The 17056-nt window shown below is 42.8% G+C and overlaps 1 protein-coding gene across 1 annotated transcript in view; it reads right to left on the minus strand.

Annotated features, from left to right (window-relative positions):
• LOC137407192 (neurobeachin-like protein 1) overlaps positions 1 to 17056 on the minus strand; it is an 80692-nt gene that overhangs the window by 30879 nt on the left and 32757 nt on the right. Inside the window, exons 26-32 of the mRNA XM_068093794.1 lie at positions 15001 to 15135; positions 4711 to 4779; positions 4156 to 4288; positions 3316 to 3422; positions 2386 to 2511; positions 1254 to 1368; positions 571 to 737 (exon numbers count right to left, since the gene is read on the minus strand). Coding sequence (XP_067949895.1) covers positions 571 to 737; positions 1254 to 1368; positions 2386 to 2511; positions 3316 to 3422; positions 4156 to 4288; positions 4711 to 4779; positions 15001 to 15135 — 852 coding nt within the window. The remainder of the gene's footprint in view (positions 1 to 570; positions 738 to 1253; positions 1369 to 2385; positions 2512 to 3315; positions 3423 to 4155; positions 4289 to 4710; positions 4780 to 15000; positions 15136 to 17056) is intronic.

A 17056-nucleotide genomic window follows, 5' to 3' on the forward strand; every position in this document is an offset into this window, starting at 1 on the left:
CAAATAATACTTGCTAAACAGATGTTTATTGTATGTTCAGTATAGACAGAAAAAAGTTGCATTTTTGAAAATACATCAAAATAAATTGCAATATATTTCACAACCGTCCTAATGATGATGAATGTATTATAAACAGTATTTTTAAAATGATCGACTTTAAAACAGGCCTCAAATAAAAGCAGAAACTAACTTAAGCTTTTTTATTGAACCCTAGAAAAAAGGGATTAGCACTAGCATACAAACTGAGTGCACCTTCAATATTCAAGGCCTACAAAACTGCGGACTAAAGATTTTCAATTTGCACTTTATCAAATAAATGGTAAACATTAATTTTATAACAAAAGATTGGGCCAATTGACAACGCAGTGAAGTGACAGTTGCTAAAAAACTGCGCAACTTTTAAAGGTAAGCAGAAGTATCTAACTTACATAGGGTTAGATAGGGTTACCATTGATACTAGATAACTTACAAACATTTATCTTTGCAGTCAGAGAGGATTTTTTATTATTGAAACTATCCTTAAGTTTGTTTATTTAACTTTATGTATATTATATTAGAATAACCCCTCACGGTTCCTTCCACGTAGTTGATCCATACACAGCTGTTAAGGAAATCTGAGTCAACATTCAATGATGCCCTCTGATGCTTGAAAACCTTTCCAAGTTCCAAAAGATCTCTGTTGTGCTCAAGTATCACTTTCAAGACAGCAATGATCTGTGGATGGTTCTCTCTCAAAGCTAAATTATTCACATAACTTTTGAATTTTTGTTCCTAAAACTAACATAATATTTTGTCTAGTTCTTTTGAGACAATTCAGTGCAGTGCAATGCTGATGTACTTAACACTCCTTTTACATCATAGACTAGTAGCTAAAGAACAGGTAATCCCGTGATCATCTGAACAAAAGTGCACACACTTATTTATACATGTATCCGAATGTATATAAATATGTGTATGCAATTTTATATCTAGATTTATATACACGTATCTATACACATATCTATAACATATCCGATGCGTATCCATATGCACACCAGTATGAGTATCCCTATGCATATCTGTACCCGAATGCATACATGTATGCATTCGCGTACATGTATGTGTTTTCAAACATGTATGTTTATTTAGATAATGTCCATGACCATGGCCAATGACAACAGCACTGAATGCTACACATAAAATGAAGTTCAATGACTGTGTCTAAGAGTTATTTTACAAGCTGAGTTAAGCTTGGATAAAATGATGAGGCTTACAAGGTGTCTGAAAAGCTTTTTGCAGGTTGAAGATGCAATAGTTTATTTCGTCATCCACTTCAAGCTGGTGGCATGTCACCAACTGAATGAGTATTTTAGATGCCTGTGAACTTGCCTACAATCAGTAAGATACACAAATAACTCAAGCATGAAATTTATTTGAAGTAATGTACTATCACATGATGTCAAATAATAGGATCATAATTTTTTTTAATACCAAATGAGTTTCATTAGTCTTCAGTTTAATAAAACTTTCAACTTAACAAGTCAATAAGTCTCTCACTTTTTGATTCAGCATTCTTGTGTTTCAAAAGTAATTTTACTTTAAATTCAATTTAACTAAAATAGCTTGCTAATTAAAAAATTTTATTTGAAAAAAACTTTAAAAAACACTGATATTGTAAACGAAATGCGATAGATAACCAGAGTTCGCTAACATACCTATACATGTAAACTAGGACCCTAGAACTTTTGTGTACTGCAAGAGATCATCAGTTGAGCTGATAGAGCAAAAATAATAAATGCTTGTGCAGTTATTCAGCAATGTTAAACCTCAAATCAAGGCTTTGGACAAACAGACAGACACAGATCTTATTATAGCACAGATTGTGATTATGTATGAACAGTGTTGAACAGTGTAATAAACTTTATTTTGCATAACATGATTGTATGTAATTTGTTCTGGCTCTATAAAGACCTGTCTGCAATTATTTTATCACAGAGAGTTGAAGACTCCGGGAGCAACCCGGTCTTCCCAAAGAGGCTACACAGCTGAGACACACCCTCTGCGTGAGACCGCCCTAACTAGAAAAAGCCAGTGCAGTAAAAAGACAAAGGGCTGCAACAGTAGTGTCAGCTGCCAGTAGCACCACTGCCTCTGTTCCTTGGAAAAACTGGTAATGTTACTCGGGGCCAACGGAGAATTGAAGAATTAGAGATGTGAAGATTGAATTGTTCAATTAATATTTTAAAGTATGTACTATCTTTTAAAAGCTAAGTGATAGTTTTTATAATACATATTACCGATCAATTGTTGCATAAGTCATTATTTCAGTTATTTCTTTGGTCATGTCAGTGATATATATGCAGCAACAAGTTTATGTAATTGTCGACATCCATGCATTGAACTTACCCTTTCATTGCCATTGCAGACAAACTTGAGCAGGATGAAAAGTCCAACCTTTGACAGACCTGGGCAGCTGTTGCAGTTCTTCCAAATGGACATTTGGTTGAGTAAGTCGGTGACTAGGTGAAGAAGCTAGAAACATATATAAGGCTAGTTAGAGTGAGAGGCAGCTATAAAATGATATTCAACAAATAATAACATTCATTTAGCAAAAAATTACACCTGCTGTTCTTCGGTTACCCCAGTGTCATTTTAGAAGCTTTACTCATGAGCATCTCTAAATATCTTTTTTCTCATTAAAACTCAATATGGGTTGTAAGTTTTTTATATATATAATAATATATAAATTAGGTTTAATGACAAAAAATAAATGGAAATACATGCCAGAGTAAGCAAATTATGTTATTAATATGCTTCAGTAAGTCACACACATTTGATGACCAACAAAACTGTCACTTTTAAGCAAAAAACCAAGCACCTGCTAACATTATTGCAGTGATGCACAGTGACAACTAACAAGCACCTGCTAACATTGTTGCAGCAATGCATTGTATGTAGTAACAAGTACTTGCTAGCATTGTCACAACAATGCATAGCGGCTAGTAAAAAGTACCTGCTAGTAGCGTAAGAGTTATTTAGGGCGACATATAACAATTTGCAGAATGGAAAGTAACATGTACTTGCTAGCCTTATGGCAAAATGTGAGGTGGGCAGTAAAATCTATATGCTAGCATTAGAATGATATAATAGAGTGGTAATTTACAAATTACCAGAACTATTGACTCAATGAGTCATTGGGGTAAGTAAAAAAATCGCCCACTAGACGAATCAGAAATAACTGCAAATATTATGAAGGTCAGGAATTACAGCAAAGCACAAGTATCCGTTGCTAGCATATCACAATAGTAAATAAATATAAGGCAACTCAAGCAGTACCTGCGGACTGAAGCAATTGTCTCTGTTAGACTCATAAGTCTGTATGAAGTCAAAGACAAGCTCAATAAGCTGTCGAGCATTTTGAAGAGCAACTAAATCCTCTGTCGCTGTAAAATATAACATGTAGCTAACATATTGTAGCTTGCTACTAGCATATAGCATGTTATTAACATATAGCATGTTGTTAACGCATAGCTTGCTACTAAAATACAGCTCACTACTAACATATAGTTTGCGACTAACATAGAAAAATTTTAACATATATGTCGATAACATTTACGTCGCTAACATATACCATGTAGCCAACATATGGCTCGCTGCTAATATATAGAATGTTGTTAACATATGTATAACTAGCTACTAGCGTATAGCATGCTAGTATCTGCAGAAAAATCATCGGCTTAGTTTGTAACAAACATTTCAGTAGCTATATACATAAAAAACTGCAGTAGTTATTTGTTGGCCTACTGCTTGGGGAGTTCATCCCTCAACTTTATTTTGTTTTACATAAAAATTAACTTCGCATTTGTCCTTAGCATGAGGTGTTTTTCAAACTCATTAACTTTTTAATTTTATTATTATTTATTATTATTATTAATTTAATCATAAACCATACATAAAATATGATAAAGAGTACTTACTGCATAATTTTTAATAAAATTTCTAAACATTAGAGTGTTTAGCGACGTATGAGTTAACCTCTAATCGAGATAGAACTTAAATAAAAACCGTATGTTCAAAACATACTAAACTTGGCTTCAAAGTTTTTTCTAAGCATCATTTTCAGTGATTTTTGATTGATTTAAATTTTAGAAAAATGTTATAAAGCTTTAATTTTACCAGAGTCTAGAAGCACTGTAGAGCACTTCTTGAGCATGGACTCCAACAGCCATCTGCTGTATTCTATTGGCCGTACATACATGTGCTGCAGTCCTTGATTCTGCTTGAGGCTATGGAATACCATCAGCCTTTCCTGTACATAAATTACACGTAGAATAGATTGGTGATTTGTGCTTTTGATCCAGCATGCTGATAAACTTAGCAAGATGGATCCTAATTATTTGACAACAATAAACTAAACTACATTTGAATTAGCTCACCACACTTAAAAAAAGTGATGTGACGCTAGCATGTTGTATATGTATAGGCTATAATAGAGCATATATATTTTTATAACAATCATTTACAGATAGAATGAGACCCGCTAAAGTTAGAGACAGTTATAAACAAGAAATAAACTTAAATTGATGTGTAATTAAAAAACACAGACCTTTGAAAAAATGATCACACCTACCTAGCTTTTCAATGTTTTGGTATCAAATTAGTGAATCAAGTTATATACCTTAAAGTCATAAACAAAATTGGTATTTATTGCAGTTCTTCACAAAAACCTACCTTCCAATTCTCTTTGAAAGTGCCACCTACATCTTTCCACATTAACACGCGGTATATATCTTCTAGATTCTAAAACATAATGTTTACAATTGTACTGAGTGGTAATGCACATCTACTAAAACTAGTATAATAATAATGGCATGCTTCTGTGATGCTTAGTAGTGTTCTCTAGTAGAGAAACACACCACCAGGACTAGGTTTTTATAAGCTACCTTGGGTAGTCCTAATACTTATCTAGGGCTTCTTCCGGAACTGTTAGATTAACCTGAAGGGATACATTTTGCAACACATCCAGTCTGATCCAGTCCACTTGTCCCATGTGCGAAGTACAGAGGTGGATCTTTTAATGTGCCCACGTTGTCAGTGTGGTGCACGGGGCCTCCAAGTTAAGGTCTAGATCCAAAAGACCTAGCAATTTAGGGTTGAAAGCTTGCTGAGAGCTTTTTGTCAGATTGGCATTAAGCAGGGCTCGAACCACAAACCCCATGGTTGATAGTCAAAGATGATACCACTAAGCCAGCCTGACACCCTGACACTAAAACTAGTACACCTAGCTTTATGCAAAAAATGCATTCATTTTCAGAGTCTATTCAAAGTGCAAAATGGCCTCTAAATATAAGAACTTAGTTAAAGATAAATTAGTCAAAAGTAAACTATAAGTGCAATTTTAACAAGCAGGTAACGTATCACTATGCAAAGGAGCATAGTGATAGGAGCTAGATAGAAGCTCCTATCTAGTTAGTAATCTGCTCCACATGTATCAACTATATCAGCAAAGAGATAGTACTCATTACGATTTTAACAGCTCAGCTCCGTGACTCGTTGCTACTGACACAGTCGGTATAAAATCACAACATGAAGTTTTAAAACTTCAGCAGCAGAAAGTTGTGAAATTTACTGGGTTTACTTCGTGTACTGTGTTAATTTTGGTATAATTCATATTGCACCGACCGTTTTCCTACTACAGATCTACACTGACTGCAATAGTTTTGTTGTAGTTTTTTTAAATAGTTTTGTTCACATATCAGCACACCTTTCTTTTGGTAAAGCTTAACGCATAACGCTAGCTGCAGTATTAAGTGTGAAGTCCCAAAAAATTGGTATGTGTAATAAGTACATGCTGTGATGGAAACATGCGTTACCATCTCCTTTTTTTTGATTGTCGTTAGAGTTGTGTTCTCTTTTTCCTTTGTGTAGTCACGCCCCTAGAGGGGGCTGGCCCTTACCACCTCATTTACATATTTGATTGTATTTAAGGCCGAGCTTCGGCTCAGTTAAATCGTTCAATACATGCTTTGCATTTGGACCCACACTCTTCTGTTACCTTGCGCAATAACAGAATCACACTGAGCACTTATTTACTCCAAGCCTCAGTCTACGGACTGTGCTTTGGGAGTAGAGTATAGAAACACTGTCGACCCCGGTCGACCTCAGGTCGACCCCGGTCGACCTCAGGTTGACCTTGTCGAACGAGCATAATATCACTCAGGGAGCAATTCCCCGTGTAAGGTGGTTGTAGTAGACCGGTGGTGTAAGCCGACCTAGTCGCCTCCGCGTGTTGGTCAACGGGCAACACTTACACGGCCCCTGTGGAGAGTGAATGCAGACCGGTAGAGTAAGCCGACCCAGGTCGCCTCTACGTGTTGGTCGCAGGATCCAACACACTGGTGGCAGCAGTGGGATTTGACCACGGACTTCCAAGATAAACCTAGTAACCATGCCAAGCAGCCGACGGAGTGCTACCAGAGATCTGGCTGAGGCAGAGTTACACCAGGTCGACCAGATTGGTCAACTAACAGAGGCTATCACTAGAGCCTTACAAATACCCAGAGGGGAAGCTAGCTTCAAGCCTCCGAAGTTCGATGGGAGTGAAGATGTAGAGTTATTCATCTCCCAGTTCGAAGAGGTTGCGGAAGCTAATGAGTGGAGTGAGAAGGCCACGCTCCTCCACCTGCGGGAGACCCTGAAGGAGGGAGCCAGAAGCTGTAGTCGAGGGGACTCACCTGCCTCCATCTTCTCGGCTTTACGCATGAAGTACGGACTCTCCCCGAGAGAGGCTAAGAGTAGGCTCCACCTCAAGAGGGAACCAAAGACGAGCCTCCAAGAACATGCCACAGAGATGGAGCGTCTGGTGAAGATAGCGTACGCTGACCTTCCAGACTCCTACCAGTCCAGTATGGCCATGGATGCGTTTTCTCTGACTCTGGGAAATACGCCCCTCCAACGCCACCTGTTAGCAATGAAGGCCCAGAGCTTGGAGGAAGCAGTGCAGGCGGGGAATGAGTTCCTGCAAATCCAGCCCACTCTTCCTCGGCCTGGTGCCCGACCCCTAATAATGACGGTGGAGGAGGAGGAGGTTACCCCCGCTACAGTCGCCCCCGTCCATTCGGATCCCCCATCAGCCACCTTGAACGACGTCCTGATGGCTATAAAGGGATTAGCGGATGGACTGAGGGAAGGAAAGCTGTTGGGACAACGGGGAGTGGAAAAAAGGGGACCAAATTGTTGGGGTTGCGGCCAGACAGGGCACACCCAACGCCGGTGCCCCCAAGCCTCCCAAGGACAACCGCCTCAAGTCTCGAGGTCGGGAAACGGTTACCATCCACAGCAGTAGGGGGAAGTACTGACTGTGGATCAAATATACCCTTGCAAGGCCAGTGGCAACGGCCACGACGGACTAGGCGACACAGGCTCCCCCCCTGCTCGCCACCGGTCCCCTTGCATAACCCATATCAACCCTTACCTGAGTGTGCAGGTCTCCCACCCTCAGAAGCCAAGGACGAAACGTACGTCTGGCCAAAGCCGTCTCGGCCTTCCAAAAAAGGCCCCCAGAGGACGAGCAAAGCCAGACAGACTCACGGAGACGAATCATGGAAGCCGCATAATAGCAGCTATTTCTTGCCAGGTCGCATCGGAGGTCAGCCCGTCCAATTCCTCGTGGACACCGGATGCACCTCTAATTTGTTGGGACGACATGTCTTTGAGCGATTACCTAAAGATGTCAAAAGCAAATTAGAGGTTCGGGAGGACTATGGACAAATGGCAGATGGTACCCGGCTGCAGTTTCACGGACTCATCACTCTCCCGGTCAGAGTCAGGAGTGTCCAGGTTACTGTATCTCTCGTGGTGTGTGCCCTGAAGGAGGACGCCATCCTGGGCATGCCCTTCTTGGTCGACCACCACTGTGAGATGAACTTTCAGCAACCCACGTTGGTGTTAAATGGACAGAAGTTGACTTGCACTGACCGAGAGGGTCGACCTCTGACAAGCAGCGTTCAAATAATGCGAGCCACAACGCTTCCCCCTCGAACCGAGGTCCTGGTTGCCGGACGTCTCACGTCCTCATCCTATCAACCAGTCGGGTTAATCGAGGGAACAAAAAACGGATATATGGTGGCCGCCAGCTTACACCAACCCGGTGAGAAGGGGAGAGTGGCCATCCGATGTATGAACCCCACCGACCATCCCGTCAGCGTGACGGCAGGGACGGTCGTGGGACAATACACTGGAGTCGGGCCGGACGAAATAGGGGTCCCCTGGACAGCGAAGGGAGAAGCCGAGATTTCCAAAGAAACTCCCCCTCCTGTTTCCAACATACCTCCCCACATGCTGGACTTGCTCCAACAGGCGGCACCACATTGCTCGTCCCCTACCGAGCACCGAAGGATGGAAGACCTTTTGATCCGTTATGCGGATGTATTCAGCCAAGGAAGTGAAGACATGGGGCGTACCACCCTGGTACAACACGAGATCCCCCTCCTCCCAGAGGCACAACCCATCCGTCAACACCCGTACCGTGTAGGACACGAGAAAGAAGCCGAAATCGAACGACAGGTTTCGGCCCTGGAAAAGCAAGGCATGATTGAGCCCGCTCACGGGGCCTGGAGCTCTCCAGTGGTCTTGGTGAGGAAGAAGGACGGGGCGTGGCGATTGTGTGTAGACTATAGAAAACTTAATAGTGTCACTCGCCAGGACGCCTACCCCCTCCCCCGGATTGACGAGAGCTTGGACGCCTTGTCTGGCAGTAGGTTCTTCAGTACCTTGGACATGATGAGCGGATACTGGCAGGTACCCCTCTCCGCCGAGGCCCAGGAGCGGTCGGCGTTCGCCACACGCAGCGGGTTGTGGAGGTGGAAGGTGCTCCCCTTTGGACTGACCTCCGCCCCGGCTACCTTCCAGCGGCTGATGGAGCGCGTCCTCCAAGGGCTACATTGGAAAACCTTGCTGCTGTACCTAGACGACATCATCGTCATGTCAGCCGACTTCTCTAGTCATGTCACTAGGCTGGCAGAGGTGTTAGAGCGATTGAGACAGGCCGGGCTGAAGCTAAAGCCCTCTAAATGCAGTTTGTTCCAGACCCAAGTCAAGTACCTGGGCTACATAGTCAGCGACACGGGAGTGGCTACCGACCCTGAGAAGATTCAGGCCATAAGCGGATGGGCAGCACCCCAGGATGTGACGCAGTTAAGGTCATACTTGGGTACCACTGGGTACTATCACAGATACGTGCCTGACTACGCCTCGATCGCCAAACCTCTCACCTTGTTGACGAGCGAAGGGGTCTCCTGGAAATGGGGAGAAGAGGAACAAGAAGCTTTCCTTAGGCTCAAATGGTCGCTGACACACGCTCCAGTACTGGCATATCCCGATCCTTCCTTGCCCTACGTGCTAGATACCGACGCTAGTAACGTAGGGACCGGGGCTGTGTTATCCCAGGTCCAGCAGGGCAAGGAGCGACCCATAGCCTACTACAGCAAGACCCTCTCCTCCGCCGAACGCAATTACTGCGTAACCAGGAGAGAGTTGCTGGCAGTTGTGCTGGCTGTCCGGCATTTCCGGCCCTACCTATATGGCAGAGAGTTTACCATCCGGACCGATCATGCCTCCTTGGTTTGGTTGCACCGGAGGAAGGAACCCTCTTGCCAGGTGGCCCGGTGGCTGGAGAGTCTGGCCGAGCACAAGTACCGAATTATCCATCGAAAAGGCGATAAGCATGGGAACGCCGATGGATTGAGTCGACGACAGTGCGTCGACTGCCGGCAGTGTGCTGCCATTGAGAAGCGGGATCAGGGGCCAACGAGGTCACAAGTGTGTGACTCTTTAGTAACCCCAGGAGCAAATTGGGAAACTGCTGTGCCAGTGGACCAGGTTCCGGTACAGCCACCAAGAGGCACGGGAGCATCCAGTCCCAACTTCCGCCAGTTGGATGAAGATGAATGGCCTCGACTACCTGGCAGCGGACCTGCCTTAGGGCCCGACCTCCCGACTCCCACACCAGCCAGTCCAGTCTCAGTACGGCTGCCGGGCGGTGCGGGGTCACCCGGAGTGTCGGACGACCCTCCCAGAATGCTTCAGGATCCTCGGTTACAGGCCATCAAGGTAACAGGCGAAACCGGAATCGTTGAGGGAATTGGTAAAAGCACGGTCCCAAAGGTTCCAGAACGATTGACGGTGGTGCAGACTTCACTGGATGAAGTGCGGGCATTACAACAGAGAGCCGCTACCGACCTAGGGGTCATTTACCAGGCCGTCAGGAACCGGAGGAGAGTGGAAGAGGCCGTGCTGCAAGTAGGCAGCCCCGAGCTGCAGCGATTGGCCCGGATGTTCCACCAGCTCCAGCTTGACGAGTCGGGTGTATTGACCCTTCATCTCACCCAGAATGGGCGAGAAAGGGTGGTGGTGGTATGCCCGAAAACGCTGAGACAGGAAATCCTGTGGAAAGCCCACGAGCAAACGCACTGCGGTGTGGAGAAGACCTTGAAACGCGTCCAATTGGACTGGTATTGGCCGGGTATGGCTGGAGATATCCGGAGGGCAGTTCTCTCTTGCGAAGTTTGCCAGAGGGCCAAAACAGGAAAGGGCCGGACCTCCGGGAACAGACAACGGCTGTACGCCGGGAGGCCATGGCAACGACTAGCCGTAGACTTAGTGGGACCCCTACCTCAGACCCCTCGAGGAAATAGCTGGGTGTTGGTGCTCACTGATCATTTCACTCGGTGGTCAGATGCTTTAGCCGTCCCCGACGCTACGGCCCCAACGGTAGCTCAGGTCCTGGACGAGAGGGTATTCAGCTACTTCGGTCTACCCGAAGTTATCCACACCGACCAGGGGAGCCAATTCGAGTCCTCTTTATTCCAGGAGTTATGTGACTTGTGGGGAGTCGATAAATCTCGGACCACTCCGTACCACCCCGAAGGGAATGGTGTGGTTGAGAGAAACAATCGTGTATTGGGTGACTCCCTACGAGCCCTCTTACTGGGCAGAGGACAGGAAGATTGGGATCAGTTACTGCCACAAATCATGCGGACGCTGCGAGGGTTACCGCACTCCGCCACTAAAGAAACACCCAATTATCTGATGTTGGGTCGAGAGCTATGTCTTCCTGACCAGTTGCTGTACGGAAACAGGCTGGAATCATTTACAAGCATACATGAGTATGTTCAGACTGTCCACGACCGGTTGATGCAAGCCCACACTCTCCTCCGAGATAGACAGAAGGAAATTGTGTCGACTGATGTGAGAGAACCTCCACTATTCAATGAGGGTGACCTCGTGTGGTTACTAAGCAAGCGGCGGAGAAGAGGGGAAAACCCGAAGCTAGCGGCCAAATACGTGGGACCCTATCGCGTATTAAAGAGTCAAGAAAATCATACTTACGAAATAGAGAGGTATGGACAGCGATCCATTCAAGCTGAGGGAAGGTTAAGACTCTGTCGCCCCAGTCCGGTGCAACAAGGACGAGCCCCAGTTGAAGTCGAGCCTGCTCGACGTCCTAACATGAGGGGTCAACCCCGAAGACGAATCTCACGAGGAAACCATAATCCAGAGGCCGCTATTCCGGAACCACTCCTGCCTAGCCGTCTAACGGAGTTACGAATACCCCAGTCGCCAGGAAGGTCAGGAGCACTTCGATTTCCCAGCGAAAATTCCTTGGTCCCCCCAGGGGAACGCAACCCTAACTCGACGGCTGACCCCGACCCTGGCGGCGAATTAACAACCGAAGAGGAAAGAACCACGGAAAATACGGGAGCCCAGGCTAGTAATACCGGGGCTGGGAATGCGTCACGGCCCCAACGAATAAGGAGGCCTCCCGCGTATTTGGCCGATTACGACACTAGCGCCGTCCAATCGGGAGAAGCCATCAGAGTTCAAGGTCAGAAGGCGGCCATCTTGGGCCCCAGACAGAGCGCGCTCATTACCTGTTATCAACTCGAAGCGCACGCACCTATATCTCTTCTAAATATGGAAATTACTAAAGAAACAGTGAAGAAGGCTTCACCGGTCATCGGAGCATTACCCTTATTGTCTGAAGTGACGACCCCGCCACTGGAGCTCCACCCAGCGCCTGGCGAGACCCTGGATGACTCGGAGACGGATTCGTTGAAGGAGAACCACGCTCCACACTCCCCACTACCGACAAAATGGATATCGGAGGATACAGCTAAGACGATCTCGAAATTATGTCGGGAGAAGGGTGCTAGCTGCCCATTATGCCAACAACTATTATCTACGCCTCGACGGCGCAGAATCCATATAGCCCAACATTTCACACGCTTCTTCTGTAAGTGTGGGAGAAACTCCACATCCAGAGATACCATTTCAAAACATCAGGCTCGAATTAAAGACGCAGAAGTACGGAAGGCTCACGGCGGAAAAGGTATTACCATCTACGAAGTCGACCGTGCTAGCTACCCAGCATGGAGCCAGAAGGTCCGGCTAATTAATCCTCCAACCTTCGAAAAACCCACACCTTATGGGCCAATTAAAGCCAAGCCGCCTACGCGAAGAGGACCCCAGGCACCTCTCCCTTCTCCCCCGAAGAAGAAGTGGTGCAGTCCGCCCAAGCTGGAACGACCGGTTTCAGCTCCCAGAAAATTGACTACGATAGGCAGTATCCAGAGTCGACTGGGGGACATTCGACCCCGGGTCACGGTGGACGCCTTGCGGGAAGAGGCCTCCAACCTCCGATGGGCAGCTCGTCGTCTGGAGGACCTGGCGAACCGCATGTCGACCGCATAAAGGACACGATCGACATTGTTTATCATTATTTCTCTTGGTACGTTTTATTAATTGGTGTCTCTCATATTATTATATCTTCTTGTTTTTGTGTGTTGTAGCTAGTTGGTGGTTTCTTACATTTCTTGTATCTTTTTTTTCTTTTCTGTTCTTTTCTTTTGATTTATGTATAGCCGGTAGTCGTCTATAGGGGCGGCGTGTGTGATGGAAACATGCGTTACCATCTCCTTTTTTTTGATTGTCGTTAGAGTTGTGTTCTCTTTTTCCTTTGTGTAGTCACGCCCCTAGAGGGGGCTGGCCCTTACCACCTCATTTACATATTTGATTGTATTTAAGGCCGAGCTTCGGCTCAGTTAAATCGTTCAATACATGCTTTGCATTTGGACCCACACTCTTCTGTTACCTTGCGCAATAACAGAATCACACTGAGCACTTATTTACTCCAAGCCTCAGTCTACGGACTGTGCTTTGGGAGTAGAGTATAGAAACACTGTCGACCCCGGTCGACCTCAGGTCGACCTTGTCGAACGAGCATAATATCACTCAGGGAGCAATTCCCCGTGTAAGGTGGTTGTAGTAGACCGGTGGTGTAAGCCGACCTAGTCGCCTCCGCGTGTTGGTCAACGGGCAACACTTACACGGCCCCTGTGGAGAGTGAATGCAGACCGGTAGAGTAAGCCGACCCAGGTCGCCTCTACGTGTTGGTCGCAGGATCCAACACAATGCTCAGTTTATTCCATAGTACAGCCAGTTGCACAGCATAGTGCGCTAGACAAATGTCTGTCTGCAAAACTGGCAAAATTCAGAGCAAAGTGTGTTTTTCCTTCCAAAAACTTTATCACAATGACTGGACACACGGACAGACAAACGGACAAACTTTGAGATTTGCATATACCAATAAAAATTTAAATAAAAAAGTATTTGCACATAAAAATTATTTTTATTCAACATATAACAGTTACTGTTCTAACTCTCAAACTTCATATCATGAGAATAGTGTGTTGTGCAGTTCAATAAATTAGGAGAAAAAATAACACAACTTTAAAGGTTTTTAAACTTTTTCAAACCATTGTAACTTTTAAATTTCATAAAAACGTTTTTGTGTAGTTAAAATAAATCAAGAGAAAAAATAAAACAACTGTAAAGGTGTTTAAATGTACATGTGATATAATTAGCAATTAATCGCTAAAAAATTTCGCCTTTGCTATGATTACAATAAAGATTTATTCGGTATACAATTATATGATTTCAATTTGCTTTTGGTTAGCATCGTAAAGCAAAAATTTTATATAGAGTGGTTTAAAACCCACAGTAAATGTTTAATGCAAACAGCTCTTGGTAAAATTCATTGAACTTTCATGTACATACTACACATATTGAAAATTAGTAACAAAACAATATAATAACCTCAGTCACTATAGTTATTTACAGTAACTTTATCATATTAAGTGGTTATGATTTGAAAAAAGAATATAACGGTGCGCAGTACGAAGTGCAAGAAGTTCTTAACTACGAGACCGGTCTATAACATAAATTTTAAACATAACCTAAATAAATTTAGTTTACTAAACACATACTTAAATACACATACAGTTTTAATATGTATTTTACTAAACTTCAACCTTATGATAGGCAAATATTTTATCACTTCTTTGCTTTTGGTTTCGTTTTTTCGATAACTTATAACAAAAAACGCTGGCCAGAGATAGCTAGCATCGTGTCTCTTTCAGGAGTTGTGTCACTTTCAGGAGTTGTGTCTCCTTCAGGAGTTGTGTCTCTTTCAGGAGTTGTGTCTCTTTTAGACGTTATGGGAAGGGATTTTGACAAACAACAAATTGGCATTTTTGATGTTTCAACGCAATCAGCATACCTACTGCCAAATTTTATTTTTGAGACAAATTTTTGTTGATGCAAAAAGTGAAGAAAATTTTTTTTTTGCAATAGCGAGGACAAAAAAACATTGTTTTCCATTCCATGTACTAAAGCAAAAAAAGTTTTTTAAAGGTGGCATCAAAACCCAAAAAGCACACTGTATTAATTAATAATTTATTGTTTGCAATCGTAAAAAAATATACTTGTACAGTATATGGTAAGAGCGGTGAGCGTTATAAAAACTAGTTATAAAAATATATATATATATGTATATATATACGTATTACACAACGTATTACATATAGTAATGTATATATACTTGTATATATCAGTAATATACAAGTAATTGTAAATAATTAACTGTGCAAGATAGGTAAGTTAGGTGATAAAATATGCACCCACCTCTCCAAGCTTAGGTTCAGGTCGTTGAAAATCTCCCATTGTCTCTGTAAAAAAGTGACTCAAACATTTTTGCCACCCTCCAGCTTGAACCAGTTTTGCAGCAAAGTTTATCGAGCTTTGTAGCTTTTGAAGAAGCTAAAATTTTAACAAAAAAGATAAAAAAATCCAAAAGAAAATTGTACAAATTGAATGAACAAATAATTTTCAGCAAACTGCAATAACAGCAGTTATTTACATCAAATGTAAATTTCATTATGCCATGCTAAACCATATTATTTATATTATTCAAAGCTTTGTTAATTGCGTGTTTGGAAATACTAACTTTACAATCTACTGTAGCTTTGTATGAACTTTTGCACTATTCTTTTACGGCAGTATATCATTGAGCACCATATGAATATTTTACCAGCCATATACAAGGCTGTTTGTTGCAGTATCTTTACTGTGATTCAATGAACTCATAGTATTAACAAAGATATATGTTATGATATATATTATGAATATTATGATGTATATGATGTGATATATACATAATATATGTGTAATTGTGGTATATATTGTACATGTATATATCAAATATACATTTCTGGTATCATTTCATTGCATTATTCATCAAACATTGCTGAGTGGCAAGCTCAATAGTGATTTCTTCATGTTGACGACAGATGTAATGAAGATGAGCAACTACTGTACCTCAAATGCAAATCAGCACTCTTTCACAGGAAACTAAAACAGCTTCTAAAAGTATTGATGCCTAGTGTAATGAGCTTCTCATTCACAACAATGCTCGTTGGCTCAGTAAATAAAATGCTCTCAGCAAAATATGGGAGTTACGACAATACTTGTTTGTGTTTCTTGTAACATGTGGCTCCAGCTCTGAGACATTTGTTGACATGCTAAAAATTGAAGAGCGCATAGCTGATATGGCTTTTCTGGTTGACATCTGCGGGCACCTCAACGCACTCAATTTTAAACGATAAAGAAAGGACAAATCAATAGTTAGGGAAATCATTTGGACATGCTGCACTTTTCTTGCCTCAAGTTATTGTGAGATAAAATGAAGAACATTGATATCCAGCACTACTGTGACCATATCAATAACCTGAGTCAGGAGCTTTCAAAGTGTTTTAGTGACTTTGACAAAATAAAGAGGTGAACTTGGCTCATAAAAGCACCTTTTATTGCTAGAATAGATGGCAATTAGGCATTGGCCATTGGTGAAGTGTCTATCGACTCGTCAATAGCTGCTATGCAGATGTGAGAATGTAACCTGCAAGCTACAGAGAACTTTTTGACTCTAAAGTTTTGGACCAAAGCTGCAACAAAGGCATTGTGTCCTAACATGACTCAATTAGCACTTTGAAAGGGTACAAAATTCTGATCAACATATTTATGACAGTCTGAAATTTTTAACATAAACCTTATCAAGTCTAAGCAAAGATTTGTCCGTATACAAGACCACTTTCATCAATCGATGAAATTTGCATGGATCTACATGTAGATGTAACCAGATTACAAAAACACTTTGAGTGCTAAAACCAAATCACATTTTAGTCAGAATTTTGGTGTAAGTCTGTACTCTGTGAACCCTACATTAGTGTAAGTAAAATTACATATTTTGGTGTACTTTAGTGTATATGCATCATTTAGTATAATCTGTGTGAAAGTAGAATAAATTTTGTCCATTGCTTGTGTTCATTTTATGTGTCACTATTGGTTTATGTGAACATATATGCAGGTGTGAAAATAAAAAACCTTTGGCCTATCGGATTGCTTGATTTCTAAAATTAGGTTCGCTTGCAAAAGGGTTTGGCCGCTGTGGGTTTAAATTATCATTTATCGATGAGCGCAAACTAGACTTGGAATAGTTTGCGCTCCTCAATAAACAAACCTCTCTTAAGGTGGTCACTTTAAGAAAGCCGCAGTGGTTTGGTGGTCTAAAACACTGTACCCAGAAACAACAAGTTGATGGTTCAATTCCCAAAAAAGGCCGCTGATGGCGACAAGTATGGCATCGAGACTTGAATAATTAAATATTTTACGCTCTTTCACTGGG

This window comes from Watersipora subatra, chromosome 10 (assembly GCF_963576615.1).
Source record: "Watersipora subatra chromosome 10, tzWatSuba1.1, whole genome shotgun sequence".
Taxonomy (NCBI): domain Eukaryota; kingdom Metazoa; phylum Bryozoa; class Gymnolaemata; order Cheilostomatida; family Watersiporidae; genus Watersipora; species Watersipora subatra.